Source organism: Pituophis catenifer, unplaced genomic scaffold (genome assembly GCF_029215685.1).
Source record: "Pituophis catenifer annectens isolate HBS135680 unplaced genomic scaffold, rPitCat1.0.hap2 SCAF_1, whole genome shotgun sequence".
Taxonomy (NCBI): Eukaryota; Metazoa; Chordata; class Lepidosauria; order Squamata; family Colubridae; genus Pituophis; species Pituophis catenifer.
This window is the reverse complement of record NW_027256881.1, coordinates 93,381,309-93,396,589: the sequence shown is the minus strand read 5'-3', so window position 1 is coordinate 93,396,589 and position 15,281 is coordinate 93,381,309. Positions and strand designations below refer to the sequence as shown.

General features: G+C 36.2%; 1 protein-coding gene across 2 annotated transcripts; it reads left to right on the top strand.

Moving 5' to 3' along the window:
* The first annotated feature begins 225 nt into the window (after positions 1 to 225).
* On the top strand, positions 226 to 14,615 carry HEY2 (hes related family bHLH transcription factor with YRPW motif 2). Of its 2 annotated transcripts, none has more exons than XM_070952799.1 (5): positions 226 to 413; positions 3,180 to 3,258; positions 3,375 to 3,458; positions 8,041 to 8,122; positions 12,477 to 14,615. In XM_070952799.1, the coding sequence occupies exons 1-5, from the start codon at positions 331 to 333 to the stop codon at positions 13,148 to 13,150; spliced, it is 1,002 nt and encodes a 333-aa protein (XP_070808900.1). In that variant the 5' UTR covers positions 226 to 330; the 3' UTR covers positions 13,151 to 14,615. The 2 variants fall into 2 exon arrangements, with proteins under 2 accessions (XP_070808900.1, XP_070808909.1); XM_070952808.1 differs by lacking the exon at positions 226 to 413 and adding an exon at positions 1,129 to 1,147.
* Positions 14,616 to 15,281: the final 666 nt, after the last annotated feature.

The window sequence follows — 15,281 nt, the reverse complement described above, 5'->3', positions numbered from 1 at the left end:
CATTCAGCCAATGAAGAAGGGAACAGAAGCACTTGGCAAGGAGGCCTGTCACTCACTCCTCCGCTTTCTCAATCCAGTGGTTCTCCCGGAGAGAGGGGGAGTGACTTCGTCGGCTGGGCGGGGCCTGGAACTTGAGGCTGAGCTGCACCGTGGGAAAGAGCTTCAGAAATCCGTTCGATTTCTTGGCGCCGGCTTGGGGTGGGTGGGGGGTGGGGATAGGCGGACTCAATCCAGAGACTGTCCAAAAAAAAAAAAAAAAGCCTATTCACAACCTCAAATTCTTGCTATTTACCTCCTGATTTGGAAGCTGGACTGTCTCCTTCGGCTACGATGAAGCGACCTTGCGAGGACACTACCTCAGATAGCGATATGGACGAGACTATAGACGTAGGGAGCGAAAATAATTATTCCGGGTAAGAAAAAGCCTTCTTTTCCCTCCTTTAAACGTTCAGCCTGTGCTTGTTCTTTCTTGCAACTCAAGGGAGCGGGGGGGGGGGGGGAGGAATTTAGGAGTGCAAGTGCCTCAGGCTCAGCGTCATGGACTCTGGCTGTTCCCTGTGGATGTTTGGGACAGGGACTAAGCCATTCTTGCCTTCATCCACTGGGCTGCATGTTGCTGTGTTCTGACTTCATGGCTCCTACATTAAGATACCCACTTCTTTCTTTATACTTTGACTGATATTTTCACTTACCCTTCTGGTGCCCTGTTTCAGCCGGACTTCCAAATGCAGATGTTCAGAATGACCCTGCATAAGACTGTTGTTTGGGCAGAGGAAGAAAAAAAAAAAAGGCAGGGAGCAACAGTTTTTATCATAGCCGCCTCAATCAGTATTAGAAAAAGAGGAAGCTATGGGTTTTATTTCGGAGCATAGTAAAGAGAAAAAGCAATAGGAAGATTGTAACACTGGAAGGCAATGAACATCTTCAGGGGTAGCAAAGCAATCAATAGATGCTATTCTGCAAGATCCTGTAATAAGGGGCAAGGCTGCTCTTTCTTGGGGTTACTAGATGATGTCAAAAAAGCCCTTGGATTTGAATTTATATCTTGCAAACCTTAAGTGATGTGCATTCCTGGAATTTCCTGGAATTTCTACACGTGGACTTGAGAACTGAGAAGAGGATGTATTAGAAGCCAGATTGCCAGAAGGTGCTTATAAAGCTGATTTATATAATGCTTCAGGCAGTCCAGATTTTTATATTCTGTTTTTAAGACTTTGTTGTCAGCTGCCCTTTCCATATTTTTTGTTATGTAGTATTTAGTGTCCTTTGACTGACAGTAGTTGGAGTTGTATGCCTGAAAGCATTCTAGGTTTATCTTCTGGAAAGGATGGATGGTAAGAAATTCAAGAGAAAATGAAGAGATTCAGTTATTAGATGAGTTAGAATCTCAGTCTGATTATATTTTACTTCCAATAAGAGGGACACTGTTTAGATAAGGAGCGTGCATAAGAGCACCAGCACGCCTACCGTCCCTGTCCTAATGTTCCCTTTAATTGTATTCATTTTATGTATTCAATTCATGCTTATATTTATATATTATCTAATATGTACTTGACAAAATAAAATAAATAAATAAAATAAAATAGATAGATCCGCTTCAACTCTTCTATCACTGCATGATGTTCTCCTGCTTGTCTAACAGTCCTTAGATTCTGTGATCCAGTGATTGAAGAAAGGCACTTATTAAGGAGCACAATAAGATGTGCTTACAAGAGTGCTGTCAGTCAACCTTGGAATTTTAGTTGGTTATTCATCTACAGACATTAAAGTATCACAAGTTCCTAGAAAAGAAAAAGGGGTCATGTTTCCTTTATTTTCTTTGAAAATAGTACAATTTAAAAAGTATTGTACTTTGTGCCTGTAGCATTGTAGGCCTTTTTAAATGTATTGTAATTAATAAAGAACCTATGAGAACATATAATAGTAACATTACATATAGTTGGTTATGAAATCAGTTTTATTTTTCAGCTGGTAAGTAGTATTTTTCTGAGTTTGCTGAGATAGTAGAGTTTTCAACATGTAGATTATTGTCTAATATTATGTAGTGAATCCAAATTACCTTTCATGATGCACTTGAAATTAGTCTTTATTGATTCCTTGCTTCAGAGCATCAGACAATGTTAGCTAGTATATTATATGTGCTACACAGGTTAGTAACTCACACCTGATCACAGGCTTGACACACAGCAAATTAGCTAGTGCAGATTAACTGAACAATTAGTTTTAATTAAGTTACTTTATGAAAGTCTTAAACCCAGTTTAGAGTAGTCTTAAAAGTCAGAAGGTAAATGTAAGTAGATTAAGGATCTTTGTCCTAAGGGAAAATTTAATTCAAGTCAGTATAACTGTTTGAATAAAGCCAAAAAAGAAGCTGTGCTAAATGGATAAGAGAAATAATAGGGTGTCTATTAGGGTGTCATAAAAAAGCATAAGAGTCTATAATATTCTCTAAATAGATGAATTACAAAAAGTATACACTTTGTCTATATTATATATTTGTTGTGTGTGTTTATTGCATCTTTACATTTACAAACTAATTTCACATATTCATTATAATGCGGAATGTATGCCTGAACGTGTGTAAATTGAAAAACAAGTTCCATAGATTTTATTGAAATGTTCAGATTTCTACATGCAGTTCTGTTCCTAACCTTTTATACCTGGATGTAATTTATGTCAAAAAATATATGCCTTGCTTTGGTTATATATTTTGCTGTAGTTAAAATGCTCAGTAAAATATACAGAACAGGACTCTATCTTTCTGAGGCCACAATTTCTGTATATTTTGTAAATAAACATTTTTTTATTATTTCTGCCATATATGTGCCATTCGGAGATGAAAGGGAGGCACATGGATTTTTGATTCAAGTAATTGTGTCCTAATACAAAACGCATTGTCAGCAGCAGCTTGGCGTGCTCTCATGTTCAGAATTTTAATAGTAGGGTTCTTTTGAGTATATGATCGTCAGTTTAATTATTATTTAATGATCTCTCCTAATCACTGCCTGAAACAATTTTTTTAAAACACACTTTGTGGCTTGCTAATTTAAAAGAAATGGTGAGGGGGAATTGTTTAAACTTGTATTGTTTTCAGCTTGGGTAAAGGATTAACTCTTTGTAAGAAAAAAAATGCATCAATGGGATCCAACACCTGACATGTCTTTTCAACTGTTTTTTAGGCCTAATGCCAGTTCTGTGATCCGGTCAAATTCTCCTATCACAACATCTCAGATTATGGCCAGGAAAAAAAGAAGAGGGGTAAGGAATTCCCTCCAGTGTATTCGTAATGTAACATTTGCAGTTGTGTAAATATTTGCTCTTCCTATAGTTTTAATGCTTACATACGCATATGCTTTTTGTTTTTATTGGAATAGATTATAGAGAAAAGGCGCCGTGATCGTATAAATAACAGCTTATCTGAACTGAGGCGACTTGTACCAACTGCTTTTGAAAAACAAGTAAGCATAATAAATAAACGATTCTGTATGTCATTTTGTTGTGTCTTTCATAGAGCTCATGAAAGACTGAATGTGCCCGATGTGGGGGAACAGGCATTTCAATAAAATGCCCTGTTGTGGCAAACCTATGAAAAGCTGAAAAATATTTTCATTCTATTATTCGCTACTACATTGAGCAAGAATGCCTATGCTGTTTCTGGGTTTTTTTGTGGGTGGATGGGAGTAATTTTCTGTAGCTCTTCCTATTGTTTTATCTGGTAAAATTTTAAACATATGACAAGTTCTCTTCTGGATAAATTCTACAGTATCATTGTATCACTTTTCCCATTAATTTGTCTAGCTCAGTTAATATTTTAAGAGTCATTATAATTGGCTAGATTTTTTAAAAGGTATAGAAAAAAAAATCTGATGTAATGTGTGTTACTCATGCTATATTTGAAATGACTCAAAACTAATATTTTAAATGGAAATTTTCCCAAAAGGTTCACATGAAAGAGGACTAATATTCTACTTTCAGAATTGTCCCAGCTATTAAACAAAGTAATTTTTTTTCTCTATTATATGAACATACTGATTTGAAAGATACATGGCAGGACGGGAAATAAAATGTTTAACTTTGTTTTGTATAGTTTTATCCTTACCTTAAAAAAAACAACAACCTTAAAAACAATTAGTTCAGGGCATTTTACAAAAACTGATGCAATCTATAGGAACTCATTTCAGCCTTTAATTTCTGAGTACTGTATACTTTTCTTCAAAAATATAATAAGTACCCAATTAAAAATTATAATTGTTCAGAATAAAGATTCTTCTGAAGTCATAATTATAAGGAATGAAATAACTTCGGATTTGAAGGACAAATTTTATTCACCCCTCTGCCATCCTCACTATTTCCCAAATAATTGACAATTAGCCAAAAACTCTACAAGTTGAAGAGGTGAACAAACATCCAACCCAGATCCATGGGTGGTTCCTGAATCAGCTTAGATGGCAGGAACAATTTATACTACATGTTAGAAAATAAAATAAAGCTCTTGATAAGTTTGTGAAGTAAAGAAAATAATGATTTGGTGATTTTCAATAATAAATTAGGAGGTTTTGGGTACATCGTCCAATTCTGGTTATGTCTGAAACCTCAGAAAATAGAGAATTCAATAAATCAGCAGCTTCAATTCTTTAGAATACTATCATTAGACAATTTACAACATAAATGTCTGTGAAAGTTTTGCAATACGTGTTTAATGATAGATGTTCTGCCTTTGACCACTAAAAAGAAATGCTATATCATACCTAGTGATCAACCTGTATGCAATCAACATGTGATCCACATGATCCAAAAGGATCCTCTTAACTACAAAAAAAATATTTTAAGGCATACTTCCCTTACTTATTGTGCAGGTGTTTCATCTGTTATGCTACTTAGAGATTATAGACTTGTATTCTGAGATATTTAGAAGGTAGTAGGTTAGGGACAGATATTTTAAGAAATGTATGCCTTACGCTTTAAAGCTGCAAGGGTATCTAGGAAAATATAAACTACCATTAGAAATATTTGCGTTTCAGTTTAGAACACTTACCATAGATTATTTCACTTAGTGGGTAAACATGAATTTTACATTGTAAGTAACTTAATATCAATAAGATCTTACATCCTGCTTTTAGGATTTTCAGTTCAGCTACGTATTCAGTATACTCCACTCAATTTCACCACAACTTTTGCTTCTTAATTTTTTTTAGCAAATAGCTTTTAATATTTTTTGTTTCTAATGAGCATCCTTTGTATTCATTGTTCTAGGGCAGTTACATTTTCTTTTATATCAATGTTTATATCTATTTTTTATGTACTTCTGGAAAAGTCACAACGATGGTGGGACCTCCCCATAATTTTTCCAGTTGGTCTCATTTTAGTTCAGTTACTGTTGGCATTTACCACTTCACTTTGTAAGGGAAGTGATGCCCCATTAAGAAAGCTGTACCATTAAAAATACAATAAATATTGTGGCTTAGACCTCAGATCACTTTCTCTCTCTGTCCTTTGACTCAAGTAGAAAGTGATGGCTTATTTTATGGTTAGAGAACAGATTGTACACATAATGTAGATATGAGGTAATAAACTAATTATAGCGTAATGTAAAAAAATTAACAACAAATAAGTAAAACTTCTTTCCTGGTGACCACACTTTATCTTGAGCAATTTGCAAAGGGGTCTATTTTGGAGGTGTTTTTTGCCAGTCAAAGAAACCAGGACAAGAGCCAACAGTTATTAATTGCAATAAATTATTTACTTTTAGAAAATCACAAACATTGTAAAACAAGGCTTTCAAAGACCTTGGAAACTACTCAGGAACAAGTAATTATAATTCTGCACTTTATGAAAAAGATTAATATTGAGAAGAGGACAAAATGTAATTTGAGGAATATAGAGTAAACTAAATTTTAGAAAACAATTTAAATACCAGCACGTAAGTGTACACGCGCGCACACTTTATAACAGTAACATTTAATGTAAATAAGACCCTTTTGAAATCAATTTTTAAACGACCCAAAGCCAGATCATTATAGCTGCTTTATCTTGATCTAAAATGGCTGTTATTAATTATTTTAATCGTATTGCTATGGAAAGTTGATGTAATCTCATCCAAAGAAATGTTGCATGTCTACTCTGTACTAGGGGTATTACTTGAATATTCATTTGTAGGCTTGCCTGATTTCCAGTTACATTTGGACGATGTACTAGTTTAACTCAAATTTTATGAAATTATAAGAGATAATATGAGACAACAATAAAATGAGACAACAAAAGATACTGGATAGTTAACAGAAAGAAAGAACTTTAAATGGCATCACCAATAACAAGAATAAGTTACTTAAAACCAGTTTCTTAACTAATGGTACTAAATTATTATTAATATCCAAAACATGTTAGATTAGGAGGTTGTTTGGTTACTGGTATATTTAAGTAAGGAGAAAGTTATCATCTTAAAAGACTTTTCCCAACTTGTACATGACCTTGAGAAAAATATGCCAAGGCACTATCTTTCTTTGCTTGTGTTCCCAAGATGTCCTATCATTTCATCCTATGAATGAGATAGGCTTAACCGTGTCCCGGGACTTCAGGTGTGTTTCACCCTTTAATTCAACTCTAAGGAGAACCCATGGTATATAAAACCAGTCTTGTGATTTGTTATCCATGATGACTGAGGAATTTGTTCGGGAATGGGGATATCAATTTTCACACCAGTGTACTTTACTCAGGGACAGATGGATAGCACTTCATATCAGCAGTAGGGAAAAGCCCAAATATTATTTCTAAGAGATCAATTTCTTTAAACCTGAATATACGTATATGAACAGATAATTAATTGTAAATTAAAAGCTAATGGTTTGCTAAACCCATCCTCATGCCTACATTCATCTGCAGCTGGGGGAGGGTAAAAATAATGGTAGCCACAGCCATGCAGTTAGAGACCCTCCACTCTTTTGTGCCTATTGCAAATAAAAACAAAATGCTGGGCACCTGCCACACATGCCCCTGATCATGACAACTGTTAATCTGCCATCACTCTTTCTCCCAGGGACAGTTGGCTAATATGGAAACAGGTTAACTAGAACTTTGAAGTGATTCTCTGCCCAAAAGGAAAACAAGATTAGGCTAGAACTAAAACATGGCGTTTCACCATACTATAGATTCATATGAATAGCGTTCCAGTATTTGCACGTACATTTTTTAAAATGACAATAAATCAATAAAACTAGCTTTGCTTGTGATTTTCATGGAGCTGAAGATCATCATTGCTGATAGCTGAGCCCTATTTGGTATGACGTTTTCCTGCACCTGGGAAGATTGCCATTGTTTATGGCAGTTTCCATTTGTTTCATTTGGTCATATAAAGAATCCATAGTGGATTTTGCAAATGTTTTCCTAGGGTTGTATGCTGATTCTGCCGAGTCTGATATTGAGCTATATAGCTCTACTGTCTATACTGTCGTGCCCTTTGGAACGAACTGCCCCCGGAAATACACACAATCTCTGACCTCCGAGTTTTTCGCTGTGCCCTCAAGACCCTGCTCTTCCGACAGGCAGGGCTATCTTTATAATGGAGTTTTAAATTTGGAGTTTTTAAATTTTTGGGTTCTTAACGAATTTCGGCCGCAAATGTAAGAATTTTAATAATTTTTAAATTTAATTATGATGTTTGTATTGTGTTTTTACTTGGCTGTGCATCGCCCCGAGTCCTTCGGGAGAGGGGCGGTATAGAAATAAAATTATCTATCTATCTATCTATCTATCTATCTATCTATCTATCTATCTATCTATCTACTGTCTATATTATCATTGTCTATGCTTTTCCATGCTCCATAGAAGCATATGCATTATATATGTCACGTTATGCAGTGTGCTATATAGTGCTTGTGTGTAATAGTAAAGTCTGGACTACAGATGCTCAGTAGAAGAATTAAACTGAGAATGCTCTAATGGTTGGGAAAATTGAAACCATAAGATGGAGCTCAAAAGGGAGGATACCAAATCAAAGCACACAGTACTTTTAAGCCTTTATTGTTTGTGCCTCTTATCTCAAAGGGATCTGCCAAATTAGAAAAAGCAGAAATCCTGCAAATGACAGTGGATCATTTGAAGATGCTCCAGGCGACAGGCGGGAAAGGTAAGGAACTGATTTTCTAATGTGAGCAGGGTAAACCTTTGCAAACAGCCCTGGCAGTTCTAGATTAAAGGAGTGGAAATTGGTGCTCAAGGCAGGGTTGAACTCGTGGGAAAGAACTACTGGGACAAAAGGAGCACTTGACCCTGAGCTTGTGTTGGCTTTCATAACACTGTGGGAGAGTAAAGACTCCATTCAGAGGCAGTCCAGTCAGAGATCTGTTTGGGGTTTCCAAAGAGCACAGCAATCGGCACAAGAGAGACAAAACAAATACCCCAAACATAAACAAAGAGGGCTGCGGCCACTATTGTGAGGCATGAAACAAAACCAAATTTAAAATTCATTATGCAGTTGCTATACCACGGGAAGTGAATCCAGAGGAAACTTTCCGTATTGTTTATGCATTGCCCTTTGTTCTAGAAAGAATGTTTTCCATGAAAAATTAGACTGTGCCGTTCATAACCAGAACAACATCTAAGTTTGCATTTTCTGGTAGCTAAAGAGGAAACTCAATATTACTGGGAAAAGGGGGGGAAAGATCGACCGTAGGTGCTGACTTTTTTGTGGGCTGACACGTTTTTCTTGTGGAATTGGGAATGTAGTACAGAATGTGGCTTTATGTGGATTTAGAGAACAGTTTTGTAATATTTTAAACACTCAAAAAATTAAACATATGAAGTGCTTTGAACACTCCACATAATATGATGATGATGATGATGATGATGATGATGATGATGATGGTGATGATAATAATAATGATTTGTGGATCAGGGCTTGATCAGAGTCCTCAATATTTAGCAGCAGTTTTTAGCTTTGATTGCTGCAATTATATCTCTCTATCCCATAATCCTGTCTTGTTTTTCATAAGGGTTAATCAAATCTTATGAAAAGTGGGGGCAAAACTAATACACATAAAGGAGATATGCTTCGGCGATTCTTTTTGACAATTTGCATAAAGGCAGTGTAAAGAAGCATCATCTCTCTGCAATGTTTACTGTATTTCTAAAACTGGGTATTTTCAAGCTAATTATATTTTCTTGTTTAGCTTGTTTGTGAAGAAGGGGATTTATGAATTTCATCAGTCTAAGCAGCAATCATTTTATCAGGAATTATTTTCTAGAAAATATGGCTATTCATCAGCTCATTCATGTGATTTCCATCCATGCTAACATAAATGGTTGCAAAGAGTTGTATTACTAGTTTCCATTTGCCATTTATGATCATTTTGGGATGTTTTTCCCATATTGGAAAAGGATAGCACGTGGTATATGTATTTGAAATTCCGTTGGTCTAACTTCCGAGCAAGCTGCATTTTAGGGTATAAAAACAGGAGGATTTAAAAAGAAGAAATGAAGGTGCTTTATAAATACGTAATTGGTTTTTTAAATTTATTTTTCTTTAGTATTTCTGGGGAGAGAACTTAAGGCTTTGATTCTGTAGGGAGGGATCTATGATCCTCTACACCATGTATCCTCTTGAATTAAGTAAACTTAATACATAGTTTAGTCCTAATCCATGATAGTACATTGATTGCAGCTTTACATAAAAAGTGACTAGGCCTCCGCAAGTGATTTGGAACATAGCAATTAGTATTCAAAAATAGTAGAGTTTGACAAAAAAAGAGAATTCAATTCGTTTTCAGGAGTTTATATTTTGTTTAAAAGAAGCCATTGAGAATTGTTTAAGTTCTATTCTTTTAATATCAGGAATGTGTAATCACATTCTTCAGAATTACTTTCTGGGAGGAAACAATTTTAGATCTACCTCTCATTTTTATTGCTTTAATAAAAATGCTGTTTTGCTTGATTTTTTAAAAATGAGAATATTTTTAAACAAGTAAAAGATAAATACAAAAATATAAAATGAAGTTAAGAGGTGACTGCCTCAACATGCTATGATATCAAATTCTAAAGCTACGAAAATGGTCACCAATACTGGGTTTACAACAGTATTTCCTCACAATTGCATAAGCAAAGAAATAATATGTTACGTGACATTCAGTTAAGCAATTGAAGTTCTTATATAACATGTGAATGCCTTTTAGATGGCAGTAATAATGATTGCAAAAATTGTATTATTTAATAGTAATATAATTTGGTTTAGATTCAATGTAAATATTTAATGCAAGTCCAGCTAAAGCGAGTAGAACATACAGAAAAAACACTGGTGTTTTCTATTATGCTTTTCTAGAGAAATGTTCACTAAAGGAAGAAGTAGGACTCCTAAAATTATCAGACCTGGCTATTGAGGCCTAGAGTATATGAAGAAGCAATCACTCCAGAGGAAAGGTCCTTGGCAGTAAAAAGTCTATTACCTCTAGTGGTGGTGGCGTTTGCTCTGTATTTGTTGCTGCTGCTGTTGTTATTAATTACGGTTGGTGACAAAATCAGCCAGCGTTTTAAATTGGATTTGGCATTTTTATCCACCTATTGAGTCCTTCCCAAGGACCTGGGATAGGCAGATGTTTGAAAGTGTTAAAGATATTGTTGAAGGATGTTAGCTGTTCCAAGTGAAGCTGCCTTTTGTACTTGACTGACGGTGATGTCATCAGTGCTGATGGTGCTTCAAGTGATGCTCCAGTTATATTGGAATCATATCCATTACTCTTGGCACCATCTTTGCTTTCTTTTGCCATTGTCATTCTACTACTATTCTCAGGTCTTCATATTTTGTGATGATCTCCATTTCTTTCTCTTCTGTTCTGCTGTCTCTAGGTATTGCCGCTTTATTATCATGATGTTTTTGTTACTAATATTATTCCAGGCAGTCCTCCAGTTAATGACCATAATTGAGTCCAAAATTTCTGTAGTTAAGCGAGACCTTTGTTAAGTGAATTTTGCTCCATTTTTACAACCTTTCTTGCTATAGTTGTTAAGTGAACCACTGCAGTTGTTAAAGTTAGTGACTGTTGTTAAAGAGTGATCACATGACCCCAGGATACTGCAGCTGTCATAAATATGAACCACTTGCCTAGTGTCTGAATTTTGATCATGTGACCATGGGGGTACTGCAATGGCCGTAAGTGTGAAAAATGATCATAAATTACTTTTTTCAGTGCCATTGTAACTTTTGAATGGTCATTAAATGAACTATTGCAAGTTGACTCGATTCTTACATTCCAATGTTCCTTCAAGAGCACAAGTTACCATGTAGTACTCCTCTACTTTTCCTAACAATTACATCCTGTAATTCATCCAGTAGATTGCCAGGTCTATGGGTGAACCTGAATCTATGTCATCTTAGTCTTGGTCCAACACCTTAACCAGTACAACTCAATGCCTTATAATTAGCCCATTGACTTGAGTACTATGGTATACTGTTTCTGAACTACAGCTGAATAAGTGTGGAGGCTTTGTATTTATTGCCTTTATGCTTATTTTATTTATTGATTAGATTTATACTCTGCCCATTTCACTGTCTAGCAACTTGGGATGTTCTACCTTTTGTCTGAGTACCCAAGGCGGTGGGGATTTCCCCTCATTTTATCTTAGACTTACATTTAGTAAGTCTTTGAATGTACATTAATTGTCATAAATTAAAATGAAATTTCATTGTATACAGCTCTCTGAGAGTCACCACCTCCAATATACACTACATAAACATGACTAAATACATACATATATACATACATACATACATACATACATACATACTTATGCATATACCCACATATATCTTTTCAATATAAGGAGCAGGATTTTACAGCCAAACTTTTCAATACAGGTAATTCTTGACTTACACCAGTTCATTTAGTGACCGTTCTAAGTTAGAACCGCACTGAAAAAAGGGATTTATGACCTTTGCAGAATCCCCATGGTCATGTAATCAAAATTTGGATGCTTGGCAACTGACATTTATGATGGTTGCAATGTCCCTGGGTCCAACCTTCTGACAAGTAAAGTCAATGAGGAAAACAGATTCACTTAACAACCGTGTTATTAATTTAACAACTGCAGTGATTCATTTAACAAATGTGGCAAGAAAAGCCATAAAAATGGGAAAAACTGGGAAAAAAGTCACTTAACAAATTTCTCACTGAGCAATATAAATTTTGGGCTCAATTGTTGTCATACGTCGAAGACTACCTGTACTCAATTTAATAGTATTCGTATGTATTTCATGCAGACATGGGCTTTTATCAGTCACAGGGTGAAAAGCATCATAATAGAAGTTCAATTCCAGATTTTAAAAGTTTTTTCAAATGTTTATCCCTGAGATGACAACTTTACCAAGTTAATTTACAAGCCATCTTTACTAACATATTTCAGAACTAAAATACGTATTCCAGGCTGTGCTTTACAAGAAAGACCAAAGGAAGCATCTGATAGTTAAAGTGTATTTTTCCTCTCTGTTCCAGGTTATTTTGATGCTCATGCTCTGGCCATGGATTTCATTAGCATTGGGTTTCGAGAATGTTTAACCGAAGTTGCAAGATACCTGAGTTCTGTGGAAGGTCTGGACACGGCAGACCCTCTACGAGTCCGACTAGTCTCCCATCTCAGCTCGTGTGCTTCTCAGAGGGAAGCCGCTGCCATGACCTCGTCCATGACACATCATCACCATCCTCTGCACCCTCATCATTGGGCGGCTGCTTTCCATCATCTCCCTACGGCTTTATTGCAGCAGAATGGATTACATCCATCTGACGTCTCCCCTTGTAGACTATCCACAGCTTCAGAGGTGCCTTCCCACGGCTCGGCTCTTCTCACAGCCACTTTTGCCCATGCCGATTCCACCCTCCGAATGCCCTCGGCAGGCAGCATCGCCCCTTGCGTCCCACCACTTTCTACCTCTCTCCTCTCGCTTTCTGCTACTGTGCATGCTGCGGCAGCGGCAGCAGCTCAGAGTTTCCCTCTGTCTTTCGCTGGAGCATTCCCAATGCTTCCCCCGAGTGCAGCAGCAGCAGTGGCAGCTGCCACAGCCATTAGCCCCCCTTTATCTGTTTCAGCAACCGCTAACTCTCAGCAACCCAGCAGTAATGGAAACACCAAACCCTACCGACCTTGGGGTACTGAAGTTGGAGCTTTCTAGATTTTTCCTTCCCAAGGTCTTCTGCAGTTAGAACAGAAAGCTCTTGCACAAAGGTTAGGTGATGAACAGCTCAAGGAGCCGGATGGATGCTCAAGACACAGAAGAGAAAACAAGCAATTCTGCCATAAGAATCTTCAGAATGGAGTTGTTTTTCTACTTTGTTTGAATCAGACCTCATACTGGATGACAGTGGTCTTCAAATGATATCCTGTGTCGCCATTAATGTTCTTGCTATGCATTTTTATTTGCCAGGGAAGTGGTGGATTATAGCTCACAAAACCTTCCTGAAAAACAAATGCTGTCCTAAATGCTTAAGTGCCTGCCCTGTTCTGAATAGGCAATGTGTTCATATGTGTTTCTTTGCATTTTTTTTTTTCTCTTAAGTCTAAACCACAAGGCAAGCATGAAAATGATGCTGGAGAGGAAACAATAGAATTTGGATTCGGATAATAAGATCCAGAATAGGGATACAAATACTTCTGCACACAGTAAGGTGGCCGTCCTTTAGCATCAGTGGGACCCCACCAAACTAACTGTATGCTAGAGTTGAATTTTAAGAATAACAAGATTGCTGAGATTGTATATACTTAATCTCATCTAGTTTACCTTTGTTTTGCGGATCTATCAAATGTCTGCAGTGTAATCTTGATAAAAGCACTAAACTTAAAGCGTGGTTTAAGAAATTACAAGCTTCCTGGCACTTTTCTGTAAAACCATTGGTGTCAAATTATACCTAAGTGTGCATAAGTTGACCACCAGTTCTACATTTTGATAAAGTCACAGCTGATATGTCTGGTTCATTTTTGCAAGCTGGGAAACAGCTTCCTTTAGATTAGAGTCCTTTTTTTGTCACAGAAAGAGGTATGATTAAATAGCTACAATACTTTACCCTTCGGCCATTTTCTTTTGTTCCATTCAATCATATCTGATTGAAAACTGGCTTTCATTAGAGCTCAATTTGGTTCTCTTTGGCTGTACCATACCTGAAAAATTAGGGCAAATTGTATTCCAGGAGATCTGGAAGTAACTAGACTGCCAAAGGCTGAGTTGTAGGTAGCAGCAAACGTGAACCTTTGGGTTAGTTTCTGTTGCTGCCATTTTTTTTTCATTTTTTTTTCCCTTTTTTTGTACGGGTTCAGTTCCCAATCCAGAAAATGTAAGTTATGTTTTTTTTAACTACCCATACAAGCAGTACTATAAAAATGTTTTGCTTTGTTATTATTATTACAGCAACATGAAATAACACAAGTATTTTTATTCATTGACTCAAGAGCTAGAGTTAATGATGGGGGAGGGCAAGTTAAATGAAAGCACAGCATGTATTATGCACTTCATTTCTCTGCTGTGTGGAGAAAGCAATAAACAGAATGTTAAACATTATACAAATGTACTTTTAAAATATTTGTTTTAAAAATACTGTTCCTAGTTGGAGGAGGGGCAAATTGTTTATTATTTTGGTAACCCTTTTTTCTATGCAAAAGTTTTTATGTATCACTTATTAAATGAAGTCTTTTTTTGACTGACTTCCAGATATTGTCTTGATGTGATCAGTGAAAGGGAAGAAATTGAATGTGTTAAAAGTTAATGCAAGTCCAGATGGTGGTAGCTTCCTGGAGAGGTTGCATTGTGTTACACAACTAACAATCTCATTTAAGGTTCTATTCAATTTAGTTTCTTATATGTGTGGTAAAATTATGCAAAATACAATTCGGTATCCAAATCAATACTAATTTGGGGCTAAATAAGTGATAAGCACACAATCACCCATTGCATGTTTGCTAAATTGTTGATGCAAGTGGAAGCTACAGTGATCATAACCTGGAATGGGAAAGTCATAATGTTAGGCTGCAACTTCTGTTCCTATATTAGTCTATCCCAAAACTTTTTTTTCTCGTCTGAAAAAAACTGCTGCTATTAATAATAGTAGTTTTCTTCTTGGGAGAAATAACAGCTGTATGGAGCTTGATCTGAATTAAGGAGGATTAAATCCAGTTTTCCTCTACTACATCGTCCCATGTCCTCATCTTCACTCCAGGGCTGCCCCATGAGGAGCACTTGGTTTAGAACTGCTTTTTAGTCTAGCTTCCATTTGTCTTTATACTGATTGAAATTGTGCTTAAACTTATCTATC

Bases quoted from the DNA above. Each gene is read 5' to 3' on its own strand.
- HEY2 (XM_070952799.1), top strand. From the start codon at position 331: ATGAAGCGACCTTGCGAGGACACTACCTCAGATAGCGATATGGACGAG. The intron at 3,459-8,040 runs GTAAGCATAATA...CTTATCTCAAAG, and splicing joins CAACTGCTTTTGAAAAACAA to GGATCTGCCAAATTAGAAAA. The intron at 8,123-12,476 runs GTAAGGAACTGA...TCTCTGTTCCAG, and splicing joins CCAGGCGACAGGCGGGAAAG to GTTATTTTGATGCTCATGCT.